The 22,191-nt window shown below is 34.9% G+C and overlaps 1 protein-coding gene across 1 annotated transcript in view; it reads right to left on the bottom strand.

Annotated features, from left to right (window-relative positions):
* Positions 1 to 4,240, bottom strand: part of LOC117179569 — a 30,139-nt gene extending 25,899 nt beyond the window's left edge. The window contains exon 1 of the mRNA XM_033371506.1: positions 4,133 to 4,240. Within this exon, the coding sequence (XP_033227397.1) occupies positions 4,133 to 4,217 (85 nt within the window). The 5' untranslated portion in view covers positions 4,218 to 4,240. The remainder of the gene's footprint in view (positions 1 to 4,132) is intronic.
* Between the last annotated feature and the right edge of the window lie 17,951 nt (positions 4,241 to 22,191).

Genomic DNA, 22,191 nt, shown 5'->3' with positions numbered 1-22,191 from the left:
ATTTTATGCATTTCAAAGAAAAAATAAATTATTTTTTCTTCTGACCTTGCTGAAATCATTTTGCGAATGATTTTTAATGAAAAAAATTCCTTATACATTGATATTTCTTTATTTTATTAACAAATTATTGATAAATAAATCCATATTTCGAGGATTTTAAGCTAAAACAAATCGTATTTTCATCTGACCTTGAAGATGAAAGTTCTTTTATTTTGAAGTATAATGTGAAGTAAACTGTAAATTAATTTGCAAATAAAAACTTCAGTGAAACTGCTTTGGATTTTAAACGTTTAAAATTAAAGTTCAATACATTTCTCATTCGAAATTATTTCATTTAAATTCTAGAGCATTTACACCTACTTTACAATGAAAAATGTGTATAATTAAAATACTGAAAAGATTTGAAACACTTTATTTGACCCCCGTAGTTGTAAATTATTTGTTGAAACTGAAATTTTAACTATTTCATTTTTCGTTGCAAGTTTAGCTTTTTTAGTTAAAAATTCAACCGCTAATCAGTAATTTCAATTCTAATTAAATTATGCTAATCATTAAACTAATCATTAATTACACAGCCACACAAAAAAAGTGTGCGGATCTGGTAACAAGACACACGTATTCCTATAGATTTTAGGGCACTGAATTCAAATTCGGTATCAAAAATCACCCATTACGTCATGGTTGAGCCATAAACTCAAAAAATCACGAAAAATCATGCACTGAGGCAAATAAATTTCAAAATAATGCCAGTGATGCAAATTTTCTCTCAAAAACATGTCGACAACTGTGAAGGATCAACCCTTGTCTGATATCAACTTATCTAACATAACTTTACCCAACAGAACCTTACCTCACATAACCTGAATTAACAGAAATTTATTGATCTACACGTAAAGCTCTGAAAGCATATTTTCCCAGTAGCAAATGTGTGCAACATCGAATGGGTCAACTCGAGCCTAACCTAGAAATAAATCTAACCTAGCCTAACCTAACTTAACTTCAGAAAATAGACTGAATTGGGTCTATAAATCAATTGAATTACGATAAAAAGTAAGATAAAATATAAACACGAAACATAGTATGAATAAATCCCTTAAGTTTAAGAAAAGCAGAGAGAAAAAATTTTTGAATAAAACTCTTATTCATTTGCATTTTTAAGTTACAGTTCTACATTTTAATTGATACAAACATTGTCAGGTTAACTGAAATGGGGTCAATTCTACTTGTAGTTCGAAGTTTCATCAAATGAGTAATGTGCGTCTAAATTTTTAACCACCTGTAGTACAATGAAATGAATTTACTTGTGTCACAACGGGAACACTTAAGTTAAGTTGTGTTGCGTTAAGCAAAATTTCGTTAGGTTCTGTTAAGTTAGATTCATTTGTAGGTTAAGATCGAGTTAACCTATTAAATATAGCACACATTTAAGACTGAGAACCGTACGCTTACATAGCTACACGTGTGGTTGAATCTCATTCGGCTAGGTTAGGTTAGGTCAGGTTTTATTAGGTTAGGATAGGTTAAACCTCTATGTAGGTTAAGCCGAAGCTGAATGAAACGGTACCTCGAACACAGCGGGACCACACAATGAGTTTAATTTTGTTACGTGAAGTTAAGTTAGGTTAGGTCAGGTTTTTTTAGGTTAGGATAGGTTTGACCTCTTTGCAGGTGTAGCCCAAGCTCATTCAAACGGTACCGCAAACACAACGGGACAACACAATCAATTTAATTGTGTTTCGTGAGGTTAGGTTAGGTAAGGCTAGGGTAGATTTATTTCTAGGTTAGGCTCGAGTTGACCCATTCGATATAGCACACATTTGCTACTGGGAAAATATGCTTCCAGAGCTTTACGTGTAGTTCAATAAATTTCTGTTAATTCAGGTTAGGTGAGATCAGGTTCTGTTGGGTAAAGTTATGTTAAATAAGTTGATATCAGGCAAAGGTTGAACCTTCACAGTTGTCGACAAGTTTTTGAAGTGAAAATTTGCATTACTGGCATTGTTTTGAAATTTATTTGCCTCAGTGCAGGATTTTTCGTCATTTTTTGAGGTTATGGCTCAACCATGACGTGATGGGTGATTTTTGATACCGGATTTGAATTCAGTGCCCCAAAATCCATATGAATATGTGTGCCTTGTTACTAGATCCGCAGACTTTTTTTTGTGTGACTGTGTTATTTTCCCAAAAATAATTATTATAAATAATATTAAGGTTTTCCAATTCATTCAAAAACCTCCAAAATTCATCGTATCAGTTAAAAACTGAGCTAAAATGCATGTGGTTTTTAAAAAATATGATTATTTGATTAGACATTCATATTTATATTTTTTGGAAAAAATTTAATTTGGAAAAAATGTAACTAATTTTGTCGAAAAATCGTTTATTGCAGGTGAAAATGACCTTTTTAACTGAACATTTATACTGAACAAGTATTGACGTTAAAGATATATCATTTTAGCTAATAATTAGTTTTTTCAGTTGAAAATTCAACTACTTGTGTTGCAAACTGATTCTGTGGTTGAAAATTCAACTATATTCTTGAAAAACCGTTTTTATTGTTTAAGAATTAAGTTTTTCAACTAAAAAATTAACTACACCATTTTTAGTTTAAATTTATTTATTTTTTCAGTTGAAAATTTAAGTATTATACATAATTGATTAAAAATTTATTTTTCTGTTTAGAAATTGAAAATACTTTATTTTATTTTAAACGTCGCTTATGCTTGAAAAATTTACTTTATAATTAAAAATTTGATTATTACAGTTCAAGGTTCATCATTTTAAATCAAAAGTCATTTCTTCACTTGAAAATTCAACCATTTTCTAGACATGCTTAGTCTAGGCTTCGTGTCAGAAAAGCGGTCGTCAGTTCTCTAATGATATCCGACACGGAAAAAATTTGGATGTTGATGTATTTTCATAAATAATCTGCGAGTTTTGAGAATGAATTTACAAACTCAATATGCAAAGTCTAAAATCGTTTATCACTTCTTTCCGTAAATAATTACAAAACTATTATGAGTGATTGGGACAAGTTTCACAGAGCACTCACGAGCTTGTCCGACAAATCTGGGAACTAGGAAGTAGGTTCGCCTTCACGTGGCCCACGCAAACCCTCTCCCACACGCGCGATGCGTATGCGTACGCTTATGTGTGGTTCGAGTTCGTCGGATTGGTGACTAGCAGTTTTATAATAACTATAATTTTTAACCTCGATGGCTGCGCGTGTTTACGCATTATTGGTTTATGTTTAGAAACTGTCGGGTCAGCAGTTTGGGGGTTCGAATCCTCAGAGTTGTACCAATTAATAAATAAATCTTAATTAAATCGCACAAATAAATGTTTTCCCTTTTTATATTCAGGTCTGAAATTTGTAAGAACTGTTTCTAGGAAATTGGAACTGTTCGTAAAAAAGTTCTAAATTTATCCATACATTTTTCATAGAAAGAAGAACTTTATGTTTCAGTTTCTTGTCCCGTATCCCAGACCTAGCTACATGTTCGTGATTTTCTTACGGATACATTTTTTCCGTGTATGCCAACTACTAGCTTATATGAAGCATATATGACATTTTTTTGTAAACCATATGTATAATTTTGTTCCTTAGAGAAACCCGAGCAACTTAATGAATGAATAAAAAAATATATTTCTTTTATGTTTTTTTATTTAAACAGAATTCAGAATTCAAATCCTCGTAATTTAACCTTCCTGATTCAAAAATAAATCATTCTACAACGAAACTAATCTTTGGAACAAATATCTATTTCAGACAGCCAGATTTTTAATGAATCTTGATACTTAAGTTTGCTGATAGCCAATCAGGTTATGTAAAGATTCAATTTGCGAAGCACTGTTAGCCTTACAGCACACACTCTTATCGCACAGTCGTAATTATTGCTTGATTTTTATAATAAATGTTCTGTTTTATATACAATTCCTTTATATTATTTTTTTCCGCATCTCATACATTTTATAATATAAGAAATCCGGACAGATGGCATCACTTTAAATTGTTTTTCCGATTTATTTTTTCCTAAAACGGAAAGATCCATTGAAAAGTGAGGTGAGAAAAATGGTTCGAATCTCATGTGTCATTAGAAAAAATTACAAGAATGTAGAAAAAGTCACTTACCATTATTTTCTCCAGGTGAATTTTCAAACCCCAGTGATAATGCCGCACCAAGTATTAAAAGACTCAAAGAAAATTGTTGGTCCATTTTGCTCAAAGATTATTTATTCACAGGAAAATCGATTTAAAGTGACGATGCAGGTGTAAAGATTTTGAATTTATAGGAAAATTTTTGATCAGGAACGTAAAGTTCAAGGGCTATTGCACATATTTTTGAAAAAGTGTCTTTCTAGAGTGCTCTTTTGAGGAATACCGCTCTTCAGATTGCACGTTAACGTACTTAAAGAAATAATATATAATCTGCAATACCATTACAAGTTAATTATCCTTAATATAATGTATTACGTACTTTTTATGTTTGAATTGGCTTTACGATATTGAAATGAAATATTTGATTAAAAAAAAATCAACAGACGTTTTAATCCAGGTGCCTGTCTTCATAAGTATTTTAATCTTGTCGAAGATACCACATATGATTATTTTGACTCAGCACTACTAGTCACTGTCCCAGAACCTACGACCAGTTATCGGTCTCCTCGCCGATTTTTTTAGAATACCCGAAAAAAAATCTTCTTTAACTTTAAACGAAATTGGTTAATGTTAAGAAGACGCGCAAAGACCATGAAGTTTCCAATTGATTTAATATAGGAAAGATACAGCTTTTTGTAAACCTAATATTTAAAGGTGATGAAATATTACAAATAACTCCGTATTGCAATATGTTTGCTCAGAAGCAATGCGCAGGTGCGTACATAGTATATGCTCCGATTATATCGATGCACAAAATTAATATTTTATGTAAAGTTATAAAACTTTGATTTGGAAATAATAGTAACAGGTACTAGTTTATATTTGTATGAGTGCATTAAACAATTAATGTGTCTGCTAGATTCTATGTAGTGTTGATGGAATGCTTTGTTTTTTTCACAGCATAGCCTCAATTTGCGTCTTGTCTACTACGGGTAAAGTTATAAAGGATTGAGTTTTCTGTTTTAACCGTAAGATTATATTATACGAATTCCTATCTTTTTGTATAGTCTATCTATTTTTATTTTTATTTCAAAAACTGGTTTATCGTGACACGTAATTCTATCTTAACCTCACTCTGTCACTGCAACTCTACTCCAACATTGATATGGGTCGTCACAATTCATCGAGCCAGATTCTCAAAAAACCTGTAAACACTGAACTCGGGAATAGATGGGGACTCTTTTACTTGTATCCGTGGTATACATTACCATCCTGGATGCATCTCGCTGGCTACCAGCCAAACGACTGGAAAAATAAAATGTAACTATATCCCTAGACTCAATTCTCCTATCTTGCGAAATACTATACAACCGGATTTTACTGAAGCTTCTCAATTGACCAAAGATGACCCAGTGAAGTTATTAATTGATAACATGAGCAAAACATCCTCCCTTCTCGAAAATCATTGAGCCTCTATCTCTGCGGAGCTCAATAAATGGACAGATGTCTAAAAGTTAAAGTTTAGGAACTCCAAAACAGGATCGTTCTCAATGAAACCTACCCGCGCTGTATTGTGGAAACGTCAGACTGGATGGGACGTACGGGAATTTTATTTTATTTGTTTAACCTAAAGTTCAAAACTCCTCTGATATCTCCCTGACTGTCACAAAAATGAATGATATAATTAATAACTATCTCAAAAATATTGATCACGATCACTGAAAAGAATCGTGAAGGATCTTCGTGCTCGTGGAGAGCAGCAACTGATGATTGTGGATCATCTCGGGGAACCAAAGATTATTCTGCTAAAACCACGTGCAACAAATTTAACACTTTAACAAGCACTCAAGAATACTCAATAAATACATATATTGTATGTATCGCTCACACAAATATGGTTGACGTAAGTTTGTTAAATTACGCATCTTTATTTTACCAAAATGTACGGGGCATCAACAATAAATTTTTCTTATTGGTTATATCTTCAAAAAATTTTAATTATAGTGGTAGGGGTATACTTATAGTCGTGTAGTTAAGAATTTTTAAAGGTTTAGTAGATTCAAGCTCTATAATAAGTGCAGTTCCTAAAATTAATATAATGGCTATTCTTGCTATCCTTGACGATATGCCGTTTATTTTAATAGCTACCAACTCCAGGCACTACATATAAAAAAAAGAATCTTTTTTTGAGGCTATGTCATCCTTATATCCTATCAGGAATTGTAAAGCATTAATTGTTGGCGATTTTAATCTGCCTCATCTTACAAATTCTGTTACGATGGGGATCCCGGATAGAAAATCAGCATTGCTTGTACTTCACAATCTAACACGATTCAGTGATATACATAGTATCAATTACAGATACCTCGACTCTGCTCTGCAAACTTTTCACTGCGAAGTGTCCTCTAGTGATGTCCCTATTCTGTCTGTAGATACTAGGCAGTCTGATAAGTACCTGAAAATTCTAAGAGATGGCATTAGTATTCACTAATGTGAACCATTTTCGTCGAGCTTGATCCTTCAAATGACGCCTGTCAAAACTTCAGCCATTTATGTTCACGCATTTACAAGTTACAGCACTGGGAAGCGACTAACCTCCGAGCTTTTTTAATATGGAAAAATCTGAGTTTCGAGTTTTGATCAAACACTACTATCTTCGCAAGAAAACGATATCCGAGACCAAGGACATGGCCCCCAGCGACTATTACTTGTTCCCTAACCTGAAGAGATGGCTCACCGATAAGCGTTTTTACTCAAATGAGGAGCTCATAGCTGAAACTGAGGCGTATTTTGGAGACCTTCTGATCGAGTACTTTTCGGACGGTATCAAAAAGTTAGAAAATCGTTGGACTCGCTGTATTGACCTAAAAGGAGAGTACGTTGAAAAATAAAATCGACTTTGGTCAAAAAAACGTCTCCGTGTTTCATTTTTCAGGGACTTATCAGACTGCCTAGTAGATATCACCCTCACCTATTCTCGCGCTTTGAGTCTCACTTGCCTCAACTTCAAGTCTTGTCATGGTTGGTTAGTCAACTTTATATTCAGAAAATAACTTTAATGTATCTCCGGAAAAACTTTACACTGAACTATATGAAATTCTGGACAGGGAGATCGGTACTTGGACTTCGACAGGATATAATAATCAATAACCATGGTGGTTTACTAAAAAACTATCCTCGATTGACAAATAAAAGAAAAATACAGAAAAAAGCATAAAAGTACTCTCAATGAATACTACCTAATTGCCTTTATGAAACTTAGAGAAGTTACTAGGTTTAATGCCCGTATAATGTAAGCTTCTTATCAGTTGAATATTGAAAATAATATTGTGAAATCACCTTTTAAATTTTGGTCGCACATGAATAACTTAAATAGAATATCTTGAATTCCGGGAATACCATCTATATCAAAGGTATTTAATCCTACTGATCCGCGAATCTATATCGAAAATTGCTTTCAAATAACCAAAAAGTAATGTTTATCAAATACGAGAAAATTAAAAAACAAGCTCACTACTTGCACTGATCTAATTCCTGGAAGTCTAATAAAAAATGTGCTCATTTCCTAATCGACCCGATCTATTTGATTTCTCACCTTGCGTTATCAACTAAAGTATTTCCTGGTATTTAAAAGAAGGCACGCCAATTTCCGGTCTTTCAAAAAGTGAAAAAATCAGAGGTTACGAATTACACACCAAACGCTATTCTGCCAAAGTTTACACATACCTTGCAGATGTCATTATATCATCTCATATGTCCTTATGTCAAACCAGTCTTATCCACTTTTCAGCATGGATTTGTCCCACGAAGATCTACATCTTCAAAATTGCTATCTTTAGTATAATTAATTGAAAATTCGTTTACAAAACATTACTAAGTAGACATCATATACACGAACATGTCCACAGAAAAAACGAAAGATAAATTTTACATCGATTCCAGTTGAAAGATTCACCGCAACAAAAATTAACCTTGCCGGATAAACTTTACAGGGGTCGAAGATAATTTTTTATTTTTAAACTTGCCTGGATAATCTTTCGCCTTATAATCGCTCCATTTTTATTCGAGACGTAGCGAGGATTGCGATGCCAGCCCTATCTATCGTCGCTTAACTTTATTAAATTGGAGAGAACCGGGTATTCCCATCTGTCAGTTTCTTTTTGCGCTTTTTGCTAAACGGTATTAAGTAAGTTTTAAATCCTCTACAATAGTCTAATTTATTTCGGAAGAAATATTTCAGTAAGAACAATTTTTTTTGTGTTTTCTGTTACTGATTCTACATTTTTTACCGAAATTTGCTGATTTCTGCGTCACAAAGTAGACGAGATCAGAATTATTCTCCTAACCTTAGTGAAACTTTCGCCAAAATATTTTTAATTTTTAATCGTTGAAAGTCTTACCTGCAACAAATTCTAACTTTTGATTTTTCTGTGTCGTTTTAAATCTGGTGTCTCGATCTATAGTTAGAATTCATTCATACATTTCCGTTTTCCCATTGTTGCTAAGGACACCATAGCAAACGACAGCTTTTATTCCATCGTAGGATAAACTTTCGACAAATAGCATGTAAACTTTAACAGCGGGAATCTTTACATCAACACAATTTAACTTCAGTTTTTTCTGTGTCCAGGGCCTTTGATTGAATAAGTCTTACTCTCACACTTGAAAGATTAAAAGATATTGACGTGCTTGGTAAAATTCAAAAACTACTAAATGTTTAGTTGGCCGCGAAAACGTAATACACTACAATCGTCATTTAGCAGCGCCTTTCACCCCCCCCCCCCCACGCACATATATGAATAGCGTTGAGATAGTGTTGAGTGTATATATTATGCTAATTATGCTAAACTTTTTTACCCTATTGATAATGTAAGGGATTGCATGATATTTCAAAAGAACCTCGACTCTTGTGCTAAGTGGTGCATTGAAAAATCACTTGACATGAAGGCTTCGAAATGCAAAGTAATGTAAGTTACACACAAAACTACACCTACTTATTTCCAGTATGAGATGGATGGTTGCATACTAGAAAGGGTGAAGTTTACTCAAGATCTGGGAATTATAATTGATAACTCCTTATGTTTCAACATTCACATTGATTATGTAATCAGAGAAGCCCATAGGGCATTAGAATTTCTAATCAGGTCATGCCGTTCGTTTAATATTGCCCTTGCGATTAAGACTTTCTTCTATGCGATTGTTAGATCTAAACTAGAGTACGAAAATGTAATTTGGCAAATATCTGCGAAATGCCTCTGTGACTTAATTAATAGATGTAAAAAAATTCCTTGTACTTCTTAACTGGAAGGTTAATTGCTAAGAATTTTCCCCGCGATCAGATTATATGGAATTATGTGACAAGGTTGATATGTGTACATTAAAAGATCATAGAAATGTACAAACTATTATGTTCTTTTTATAATTAATAAAGGTTTATATCGATCGTCCACATTTATCATCTGAAATACCATGGGCAGTACCCCAATATGATTCTCGTTCAACAAACAAACTGAAATTGCTTAAGAAATTTATTTTATTTTGTCGATTTTTTGCAAAACAAATAAATAACTTCTATCAATTAAATCATTATAAAAATGTAAAAAAGCGCATTTTGCCCTGTCTACCGAAAATCGCATAAAATCAATCCAATAAAACACATTTCTGAACAATTTTAAGTTGTTCAATCATTTAGAAGTATGCTCAGAAAACAAAGTTGTACCTTAAAATATTTCCATTTTTTTAAAAACCAGAAATAAAAATATTAAAAAAGAATGAAATTGATTAAATTTGTTCAACACTTTACGAGTTTTATTATAAAACATATTAGTTCTAAAAAATATTAAAAGATGTCACAAATTTGGTGCGATAAAATGTTTCTCCTTCTTTTTTTAGATATATCCTATACCTGAAAAAAGAACAAATCCAACTATCACTTTTCGCTTCCTCCGTCTTTTTTATATTCCTATCGAACCAACATATTTCAAGGGTAATTGACATCCCATCATTAGGGATTGATTGTTTATGGTAAAACTACAAGGTATGATATATAGATTCTCATATGTTTCTTATCAGAGCTAGGCAAAAAAACTACCTCAACTACATTACTGAAATAGTACATGTATTTCAGCACCATGTATTTGAAATACATCACGGGAAAATACAATCCAGCTGATGTAGTTCAAATACAATTACAATATACATATCAGTGTTTTGAATTATTATTTGAAATACATGTTAGAATTGTATTATGTAGTTGAAGTATTTTGTGTATTTTCTTAAAAAAACTTTCTAACATCAGCATATAAAAATTAGATTAAAAATCCCTAGAGGGTGTAATAAGCATAGGAATTTTATGATCAAAGAGTGGAAGCGCAAAAGAGGTACAAAGAGAGGAGAGAGTAGGGAGAAAGAGAGAGGAGATAATGTTGATGGTGATGAGAGGAGGGATGGTAAGTGGGACTTGGAGAGGAGTTGGGAGAGAGAAGCGCGAAAAACAATCTGGCGTGGGGGAGGAGTGCATCCTACAATTAGGTTTATAGCGCTGCGGATAACCATTATGTAACACATTAGACTGCGCGGTAGAGTCCTCTAGTCTATAGGATTGCGCAGTAGAGTCATCCTTAGTCTATCAGGTTGCGCAGTAGAGAATAATAATGCGTAGAGCTGCGCAGTAAGTTCTGCATAACGAAGGGATGATCGACTACATCAGCTAATTGTATTTTCTCCGTGAGGTATTTCAAATTTATTTTGTTTGAATGTAGTTTGTGGTTTAGATATCTCAAATACAATTTTTGTGAAATACTGCCCATCTCTGTTTCTTATATATTCAAAATGTGCTACGCGACCGCTTTGTATTTTCCCCACATTCATGCATAGGCTTTTTAAAACAAAAGGTCAAAACATCAACAACAGTAAGTTGGTGATTGTAAAATCTCTTTTTTTAAAAGATCCTTAGACTTTAACGAACATATTCCCATCATGTATCTCGTGCTTTTCCCTCGAGTTTGTCCCTGAAAATGGAAATCATTTCAATAAATGTACATTATTGAAATTTAAAGTATGCCTTGTTATTAAAATATACGTAGTTTCACGTAGATTCTTCTATATAATTTAACAAATTTATTATTAAACATTTTATTGCAACAGGTGTCGTTTTTTCATAAACATAATTAGTTTAGTTTTAATGTTATTTTAATTTAATTTAAACCAAAAATACACATCTTATTGTAAGGTGATTAAGAAAATTTGCAGATACCATTCAGGTGAAAAATTTCGTCAAACAAAAAGTTATTGTTACCTGCGCCGTTCTACCAGTAAGTTAATTTTTTTATTTCTCATGTATTATTATAACAAAATATTATGGATCTGGATCTTTTTTGATCGAACAACTTTTGTGTATTAATTTTTTCGCCTTTTGTTTTTTTGGAAAATTTAATACACTTATTTTTAATCTTATTTTTTACAATAAAATGAAAATTTACTCATCTTGTTAAAGAAAGAATAATTACAAATTTTTAGGTTTTTTTAAGGTGAATTTTCGTCTGTTATTTTTTTTCGTACCTTGTTGATTAAAAAATTATTTTTAACAAATTTACAGATTTTTTGGGGGTATATAAATTTTGCTCATTACTTTTTTTCTTACCTTGCGTAGTTTTTCCACAAAATTGTATCTTTTATTGATAATGTGATTTATCGAGGTTAAAACAAAAAACACGCATTCTATCAAAAAATTTTGATTACAAATATGTAGCTCTTTTTTAGATGAACAGATTTGGTCTAGTTGTTTCTTTCGCTGCTTGTGTCTTTTGTCCCAAAATTTATATTTTATTAAAAAAATTTTAATTTTTTTCACAAATAAAAAACAAAATGCATACATTATACCGTTAAGCTATTTTCGCTTTTGGGTTAGGCGTGACTTACTCGCGAAGGAAGTGAGTAATATGTGGAAGGGTTATAGAATTTTAAATGCATCTAGAACTTTCTTGTTATTTGTTTAAATAACACGTTCATTCCTCAACACTGCTCCGATTCATGTTGTTAATCAATCTCTCTAGCTATCGTCACAAGTGAAGAGGCTCACGAAGTTAATTTGTGAGGCTCCCCACTCGGGCCCAATAGTATTCAAGGTGTTTTGTTTGAGGCGTCATTCACTCCAATGACACTCTTTTTATCAACTATTTGTCGACACACTTTGTTATCCTGACGTACCTCTGTATCTGCCTTCACGTCCATGCACTTTCTCGTGTAAGTTCTTATGTTTCTATAGATTCTTATCCCTCTTCGAATCGGGGTCTCATTTACACATCCCAACCATTCCTTCAAATGTATGAATCAACAAACTGCTATTTACTTTACATTGATACACTTGTTTCGTTAGTCATTCATCGTTCCTTCTCTCAACATGCCCATACCATCTAAAAGAATTTTTTTCACATATGTCAGCTAATGTCACGTCTATACCACATTTTTTGAAGATTATCTAATTGCTCACTTTGTCCGTCATTGTTTTGCCGCACATCACGTGCAATGTTACATATTGTTTTGTCACTATTTCCTAGATACACCATAATTTTTGTTTCATTTACGTTAAGTTTGAAGCCTACGTTCTTTAATTTTGTGTTCAGTTTGATCAACCTTCTTTCCAACTTTTCGATTGACTCTGCCATAAAAAACTTATCCACGAATACAAAAAATAGACATAAGGACATTACGCATCCTTGCGCACAATAAGCTGATTACTCTGTAATTATTTTTTATTGGTTTAGGTAGAGAGGATGGATCAGACGTATAATAAAAGGTAGGGTGTCACGGTACCTTTCTCGTACTCGTAGATAAATTATTGCAACAGTTAATAGGATAAGCGTGCGCAAGTTATTGTAACAAAAAATAAGAATCTTGTTCTTATAGAGACAATTTAGTATTGTTTTTCAGGCTTCTCATTCAGTGACGTAGCGTTGAGGATCATGTTAGGGGAGACCAACATTGCTAAAGAGCCATTAAAGCCTAAGGAGAATGAACCGTAATCAACGCTGACTCTAGAGGTATTTAAGGTTACCAGCCAGCTTCCGGGACTATTGGAGACAGCAACGGAAAGGCAAGAACTAGATTGAACACGAGAATCTCAATTCTCATTTAACAAAGGCAGTAAGCAAATCTCAATCCTCTGTGCGCATCAAAATTTCAAAATTCCTCGATGTCCACCGTTGATTATGTAACATCGGAATTTTCGGAATAACCTATACAAGAGCAAAGCATTCGCGCTTGGTGGCGGTGTCATTACGTTCAGCCGGAATCCGACTGCACCTAGAATACGCGATAACTTGTTCTACCATGTCGGCTGTCTGATTTTATACAGCTCATAAACCCGTGTGACTAGCGTCGTTTTATATCACAAACTCTTTAGTAAAATAAGGGCGGACTAGGACCGGGTTGGTGGCTAAATACAAGCGGATGTTTTTAAGAGGTGTCTGCTGTTCAATATCCCAAGCCCAAGGTCGGGATTTCCGAAGGAGGAGAGTTATTTTTGCGACGATTGTAGCAAAATTCGGAATAAAACGGCGGTAACAGAATACGCCCAGAAATTGTCTAATTTTATCAATACTATTTAGGATGGGAAACTGCTAAATGGGGTTTATTTTATCCTGTTTGATCTTGTAGGCCGTCTATGTTCCCCAGAAACCGAGGACATTGGGTAGACCATAGGGCATACGATTAAAGTGTAGCAGATCTAGGCCCGGAACGATAAAAACAGTAACTTATCAACTATTTGCGTCGACAAAGACGTGGTAGTAGGTCTGAGTTAGATGATGAGTGGATAGGTAATTTGAGAATTTTTTCGTTACCGAATTTAATTTCCTGAAGTCCATGCAAATCCGATAACTTTCGTTAGACTTGCAGATCATCACTATTGGGAATGACCTGTCGCTGGTGGATGCTTCTACGAAAGCCTTTTTTAAAGTAATCTTTGTCTAAATGCGAGAGTGCCTCGTGAAGTTTTGGTGTCGTTAACCGAAAACGCTACTTGATTGTTGGGTAATTGCCAACATCAATGCTATGGTGAATTAAGTGGGTAGCGGGGAAGTTACTGGAAATCGAAAGGATTTGTTTATCGATAAACGTGGTAAATATTTCGTTTCAATTCGAACTTGTGAACGGTTTGGGGGTCATTATCAAAGCGCTAACGATAACTAATTAAATCAGTAATAATTTCGAATCAATGTAAAAAATCATTACTTAATTCACACTGGTTATCTAGGACCTGAAGGAATCTAGCTTTAAAATTGTTCTTGCCGCTTAGCACGATGAGCAGGTTCGTCATTTTGTTGACTGACTCAGATTACTCGAAAACGGAATTTACTAGACTTGATTTAATACGCGTTATCGGAAGGGCTAATTGGCTGGTTGCTCGCCTGGGTTAGTTAGGGTTGAAAAAGAATTGAAGTTATAGAAATGTTATATTTGAATATTGGGACCGATATTTGAGTAGCTAGGAGGCGTGCTGGTCTCTAGCGCATTTTATCCATGTTTCTCTCACATCTAGAGCAATCACGTAAAGCAACCCCGGAATTGTCGCATCTGAAGAAAAAGGTGCTACTCAATTATGTACAGTTCTCTAACCTATGCCCGGGTTAATGGCAATTCCAACAAAATAATTGTATAGTAAATGCTCTAAATTGCCTACAAGGGGGAGGCGTCGGTTGGTTTGTCGGACGTCTGCTTATTTATGGTACCGGGGTGGTTCTAACTGTCGGGGTTAATTTCGATTTCAAGTTTGTTGTCTTAGTTTAAACCTTTTGCTTATTGTTAATATTATTAATTAATTATATTTATATTGATTAATATTTTTACTAGCGAAGGCTTTTATATTGGCAGAGTTTTCGGTAATAGAGAGAGAGCGTGCAATATATTTCGTCCACCTACATTACTGGCGTGTCATCGTCGGTAGTCTCGAGGGAGTGTTATGTATGTATAGTGTATGTGTATATTCAGGTATATAGTGGATGTACTGCGATGTATAGTGAGTTGTAATATCGGCAACATGTTGCGGTGTGCGTAACTGATTTGCTTCGGTTTCGAGTAGAGAGCGTCAATAGTTCCGCAATAATCCGCAATGGGTTCGTACATTCCTTGCGTACTCAAAGTACTCAAAGTGCTCAAGTACTCAAAGTAGCTAAGTACTCAAAGCCAAAATATTAAATTTCCTTAATGAGTTGTTGGGCACTAGGCCTACGTGCACCAACCTGATATTAAAAGTGCAATTAATTGGGCGTGAGCCAGGTTTGTGCCCGAACCAACATCAGCTCTTTTGTTAAAGCTGTTGGTAGAGGAGATGGATCAGCCAAGTAAAATAATTCAGGGTGTCACAATACTGCCATCTTACTCGTATTTAAATGAATGCAACAGTTAATGAAACTGGCGTGCACAATTTATTGCAAAAAAGTGAGAATTTTGTTCTTTTGCAGAAAAATTACTACTTTTAAGCAGGCAAACCTATGTGGGGAAAAATTTACATTTTTAAAAGGGGAAAAAGGGGAGTCGACAGTAAATTATATTTCGCGATAGCTCATGGCCGCGCCTGACTTGCCGAAAAGATAGAATAAAAGAAAGAACAAGATAAATTGACGTCAACACGCCAACTTAATATTAAATTTAAATAAGCACATTTTACTTTTAAGCTGAAATTATGTTATAAACGGTTCCAAAACCATACACAAAAAAAAGGTAAAGTAACGTGATATTAAACCGTTCAGCCGATACTCCAGGGATTCGCAGAGTACAGGGCAAAAAAACAAGCCAAAATGGAGTCGAAAGCACCTAAATGACGCCGAATACACCAACTAGTCTAAAAATAGGAGTTTTATATAATAGGTTTCAAAAATCAGGCATTGTAAATTCCTCATGTCCCTTAGTTTAAACACATTAGCGAACTCGAAATCCCTACTTAAAATCGTAGGACTAAAGTCCTATTGTAGGGACAAAAGGATCCGCGCGGAATCCCAACCTCCCGGTTAATGAAGCTGACCTTTCCTCAATAAAAATTTTTTCACCGCATCTACTTTACTTAAATAGAGAAATAACACGGAAGTCTCTTGGTGCCGCGGTAACTGCGCTCTTCTGCGTGGCTGCTAAACGATTGAGAACGTGGCTTGTGAGTTGCCGAGCGCGTCCTCATGTCCGTCTTTGAATAAGTCCCCAACGGTTAGTGCTGATTGGGTGCTTCCTCGGCTCTGCTGTATGGTAAATGCTGTGCCGCTCGACTCTTTCGCCACCATGATGCCTAAAAGAAAAGAGATTCAGGAGCTGTTCCATTGAAGGCTGTCATTAAGAAAAATTGTTGAGGGTAGTTCCGAAGCATTTCCGACATCCTATCGCGGGAGTCGCAAAGAGGTTGGCTTCCCGTTCAGTGCCGTAGCGTCAAGGTCCCTATTAGTAGATGTTAGGACTTCCTTTCACATAAGGATTACTATTTCAGACCAAGGTATATCTCCTAGGCTACAATGTCATTCCCAAAGGCTAATGGAAATAAACCGTGGTCGTCCCTGGCTCTAAAGGCATCCAAGGTTTCCTTTCAGGTTCCAGGACTATTATAGACAGCATTGGAAAGTCGGGAACTAGATTCAACGCGAAATTCTCAATTCTTATTTAACGGAGGCATTAAGAAAATCTAAGGCCTCTGTGCGCATCAAAGTTCCAAAATCCCTCGATCTCTACCGCTGATTGAAGTTCGAAGCAAGATCATAGTAAAACAAAATACAACAAACAGTTAATCCTAAATTTTTAAATCTACTTCAAAATATGCCCTTGGAGTATCCTGTCACGCTTCGGAGGGTACTCGAGTCCACACAATAATTAAATAAATAATGATTTTTGCGGTTGAAATTTTGTATTGTTATGATGTGGATAATTTTATTCCAATTATTTGTAATAAATAAACCCTTTCCGTAGCACGAGCTAAATAATTTGTTTCTGTTATTATTTTTTCTTGGATCCCAAGACTTTTCTAGTACCTCTTCTGTCCCCTGATCTTGGATGTCAACCCATCCATTCATATCTTGTTGCAAAACGATTTTTTCACCATAATCGCAATTACTTATTATATCATTTAAAGTGTCTCAAAAGGCGTCTTTTACATGTCTCGGATCATTATTAACTGAGGTATACCAAAGGGCAATCCAATCTGTCGATTTTTTCGAAATTGATCATACTAACAATCTTACAATAGAGATATTTACGAATTTACACATTTACGAACAAATAAGCAGAGACACATTCGTGAAAACCTTTATTTTTGTAACAGGAGGTCTCAAAACGTGGAAATTTTACCAAAAATAAGGTGGGGAACAAACATTTACATAAATCTAATACATTTGACGACAACAATGTAAAAAAATCAAAAAACGCTAATAAATAGAAATATTACATAAAATTCAAATTTGCCAAGTTGGAAGACATCCTTTAAAAATTCTGCAATAATCCATCTATCTGAAATGCGATAAAGTCGTCATTTTAATTTTTTTTTTAATTTTGGCTATCACCGACTATAACATCGTCACTGAAAATAAACTTGCTCAGCCTTTTAAGTTTGATACTTTCCTTAAAAAATGGAGATATTAATATTTTTGCAATCCATGCATAGTCTATAGCCAATCTTGATTAAATTCTTCTCGAAAGAGCTGAAACATTTAATTTTTTTTTTGCACATATTTTGAGGATGCTTCTTGATCAGTTTAAGACAAACAATAAAAAAACCGTAATACCTGTTATTGAGAAAAGTGATGTTTTTATTTTCGACGATTAAAAATCTCATTTTTCTAAAAGACGACACAAGATATGAATAGAACAGAAGCAGGCGAAGTGACGTTATTAGATATGAAAAATGTCAGCTCATCTGCAGAACAACCGAAATTGTGTCCAAAGTTCTGGCTCATCAATTCAGAGCAAAAGATATAATTTGTTATGAAATTCCCGAATCCAATGCAACCACAGCTGAGATGAGAATAGCTGATAATAGTACCAGAATAACCCACATTTTTTTACAGCTGAAATGTCACCGGATGGGTTGAAAATCCACATGGTGGGCAGCAAAACTGACGAGCAATTTTGGCTAATCGAGTCAATGCTAGATTACGCTATCGCAGGTTGTTTTCAAACTGCGTTCAACAATATTTTGGCAGATGAGCAACATTTTTCAACTCTCGTAGATCCACGGCAACTAGCGTCATAGTCTACAGACAATATATCACAAACTATATAGACGCAGGTAACGAGGTAGATGCTATTTATGCAGACCTCGCTAAAGCCTTTAATCGGGTCAATCATGATCAACTTCTATCAAAATTAAAAGCTCATGCTGCTGCATGACCTTTGTTAAAATGGTTTAGCATCAAAATAAAGGAGAGATCATAATTTGTAGAAGTAGGACGATAAGAATCTTATGTTTACTGCTTCAGTTTGACAGTCCGCCAAGGCTGGCATCTCGAGCCGATACTGTTCATCATATTTATCGATGACATTATTTGAGTGAAAACTTTTGGAAAACTCTTGCTGTATGCTGATTATCTTAAATTTGTCGGAAGTGTTGTGCGAACGATTGCGTTCAAGTTAAAGGTTTCTAGAGAGATTGGTTAACTTAATATAGTAAATAAAATACTAAAACTCAAATTATTAGACAACAGAAGAACTCTTGCGGGTTTAATATTTTTACACAAAATACTGATTAGCCACATTGACTGTCCTGCGATATATGCACAGTATTTAATTCGATTAAGGGGGGAGATACCTTTGAATTTCCAAAAAATCGATTTTTTTTCTTTCATATTTTGAATGTATAATATGTTAAAAATATACTGTAGAAAGGAAAAAGGAAAATATTAAATATTTATGGAGATATTGCCAAAAATGTCAGAGTCCGCATACCGTCACTAATTAGGTAGTCGGAGCGCTTGGGTCGGAGCAATGTTTCTTGCACAATAGGTTTGTATATTCTTTTGTTTCATAAATTCTGGCAAGGCTGATTAGTACGTTACTACGTTTACAACTTTTATTACGTGGACCTGGAATCGCCGATTGATCGGCAAGTTACTGAAACTAATAGCTATACCGTAACGAATCTTTAAACGTGATTATCACGAAATTGTGTTTTCAAAAACTGCTCGTGCTATAACTTAAAAAGTTATTGACCGATTAGGCTGAAATTTGCAGGGATTTCTCTTTATGGTACTATCGGAAGTATATACCTAAAAGTTTAAAGATATCGGGTTATCAAATAATTTTTTTTGGGTCTAAACTGTTGCGAAAATGGTCGAAAATTTGGACCTCCGATTAAACAGCCGATATAATTTTTAATTTTCAACTTTTTTATTATTGTATAGATTTATCCTTCCCTTTAACACATAAGCGATTGAACAAAAAAACCTTTTTATATCAGATAAATGGAAAAATGTTGACAGCTGCAACAGTTTTCGATGCCTTGGAGCAGACGCTTCAAGAAATATTCTGCATGGTCGCCATTTTGTAAAAAAAATCACATGCTTTTTTCACGTTAACAATATAAGAAAAAGATGTTGAAATTAATAAATGACCTAGTTATTTTATCAGCTTAAAAAAAATCATTAAAATTGATTGATTTTACCCTTTCTAAAAATATCTCCCCCCTAAATGAGATCTAGCAAGTGAGTGGGAGGATCTCTTAATGAGGAAAAGAGACAGTAAAAAGAGTCCGCAGAAAAGCGTGGTAGAGAGCCCGTTTGAAAAAGCGTACGAATAAGTAGGTGACTCCGCCCCTCCTCTCTAATATAGATAGGTAGGCCAAGAAGGACGCTCTCGGGGTGTTGATATTCGAGGTCAAAGGGTTGTGGGAAGACGTAAGGGGGATATGGAGCAGATGGAAAATATGAGGTAAGACCTCTGGGTAAGAGACAAAAAATAGTAGAAGGAGGTGAAAGAGCTGAGGGATAAAGTGAAAGGTTTGCAGAGGGATGTGGTGTCGGTAAGGAAGGGAAAAAAGATAAAATGGAGCAGATGAATAATGAATAAAAAGAAGACGCTATGGAAGGAAAGGCCGGATTAGAAGATTGAGAAGGTTGAGTGCCTGTTGAAAATAAATTTAGGTGATAGGGGGAAGGTGAGAAGAAAGGCATTTAGAAGAGGGTCGAGAAAATGATAGAAGAGAAAGTGGGGAGGCGTAGGAATGAAAGGGACGGGAGAGCGGATATGGAAAGGATAAAGGCAATCGAGATAAGAATGGAGAGATGATGGGAGAAATAATAGAGTAGCATTGGAAGGCATAGAGTGGGTTAATTATTTTTATAATTATAAATGTGTTTGGACTGGTAGAGACGTGGATACAGAAAATGCAATGGGATAGAGTAGAGCCAAAGTTGACAAGGGGTTATAGGAGGCGGTCAGAGTAAAGAGGAATGGAAAGGCTAGTGGGCAAATTAAAACAGAGGTTAAGGATGGATTAGAGGAAGAAGTTCATGCAGAGGGAATGGGGGATGGCGTACAAATGAGGGCAGTAAAGATAGGAGGGTTAACGTAAAAAGTTGTGAATGTGTACAACAAGCTTAGGATGTAAAAGATTAAAGAAAGCATGGAAGACATACTAGGAGAAAGAAAGGAGGATATGGTGGTACTGGCGGGCTCTAATGTGAGAATTAGGGGGGACGGGGCCTGTACCAGGAAGGGGAGAACTTCGATACGAAATCGCTAGATAAAATAATAAATAAAGAGCAGCAGATTCTAAGAGACTGGATGAAGCATATAATCTGGGCAGTGGACGAGGGAGGCTAAGGAGAAATTTCAGGAGCAGTTGGAAAAGCTAATGTTTAAAAGAGAGTCGGTGGAGGAGATATAGGAGCATCTAAAAAAGAAAGTGAAAAGTGTGTGAAAAGAAGGTATTTAGAAAGAAGAAAACAGGAATAATAAAGCCGTGGTGGAATAGGGAATCAAAAATGATGAAGAGATAGGTGAAAAAGAATGGCAGGAAATGGAAGAAAAGAACTGCGAGAAGAGAGGAGTACGTAGAAATAAGGAAGGAGTTTAGGGTGATGTCTAAAAAGAAAGAACAGAAAAAGGACGAACAGTGCGATCTTCTGGTAATACTAAAATCGCAAAATTGAGTGAAAAACAGTATAAAGTTATTCTATGCAAGCGAAAGCTAAAAATGCTGATATCTACCCACCTTACAGATGCCTAGCAGATGCTAAAAATGGTGCTACCCCCAGAATCTTATAGTATCATAACGGAAGAGGGTGTGACTATTAACACGCAAGCCTTGCTGGATCACACAGTATCTCGCTTGATGAAAATACCTGGAATCATGTCTCCAAATTTAGTTGACAGACCTAATCCTTCAATGAATTTAACTTGGATGCGATGAGGCATCTGAACACAATCCATACAACCAGTTTTTCACTGATCCTAGCAAATCTGATGCAAGCATCTTAATTTTTTCGATGGTACCGATAGAATTGGAGATGATATACACGGAAACTGGTTTGTGTTCGGCGATTTGAAAATATCCACATCCTGGGTCATCAAGAATTTGTAGAATCATGCGATTTCACTACGTAAAGCAAAAAAAGAAGAGTACCATCTCTGAGGTAGAGCAGATTCAAGGAGAATTCGATGAACTCAAATCAACAACAATTAATTTTGGTCGAACTCGGAATCATTGCAAAGTCACGCTTAAAATGATATTGACAAGCGCTTATTGAAATATCATCATCATCATTTTATATATGCATCGCAAAGCCCTTCATGATGAACAATTTGAAAAAAATTAAAATGTTTTCTGTGAAGATCAAAAACTTCTCTTTTGGTCTCTTCACACTACATGCTTGGATACGCTTCACGGCATGTATCCTTCTCATTGCGTATCGCATAGAATTCTTCAGATGGGCAGCGAGGTTAGCCGACGGGAAACAGAAAATGCGAAGAAGAGAATTCAAAACGAATTTTGGGAAAAATGGGCTCATCGTGGATGTTCCCTAACACGAGACAGGAACATCTAACAATAGAAATACTGCTCGATGATTTTTTTGACAGTCCACACGATCCTCATGCATGGTGCTAAGGTCAATGCAAATGCC

The sequence above is a fragment of the Belonocnema kinseyi genome, chromosome 1 (assembly GCF_010883055.1).
Source record: "Belonocnema kinseyi isolate 2016_QV_RU_SX_M_011 chromosome 1, B_treatae_v1, whole genome shotgun sequence".
NCBI classification, from domain to species: Eukaryota; Metazoa; Arthropoda; class Insecta; order Hymenoptera; family Cynipidae; genus Belonocnema; species Belonocnema kinseyi.
Note: the sequence above shows the minus strand (reverse complement) of the source record. Positions and strands in the feature narration are given on the sequence as shown.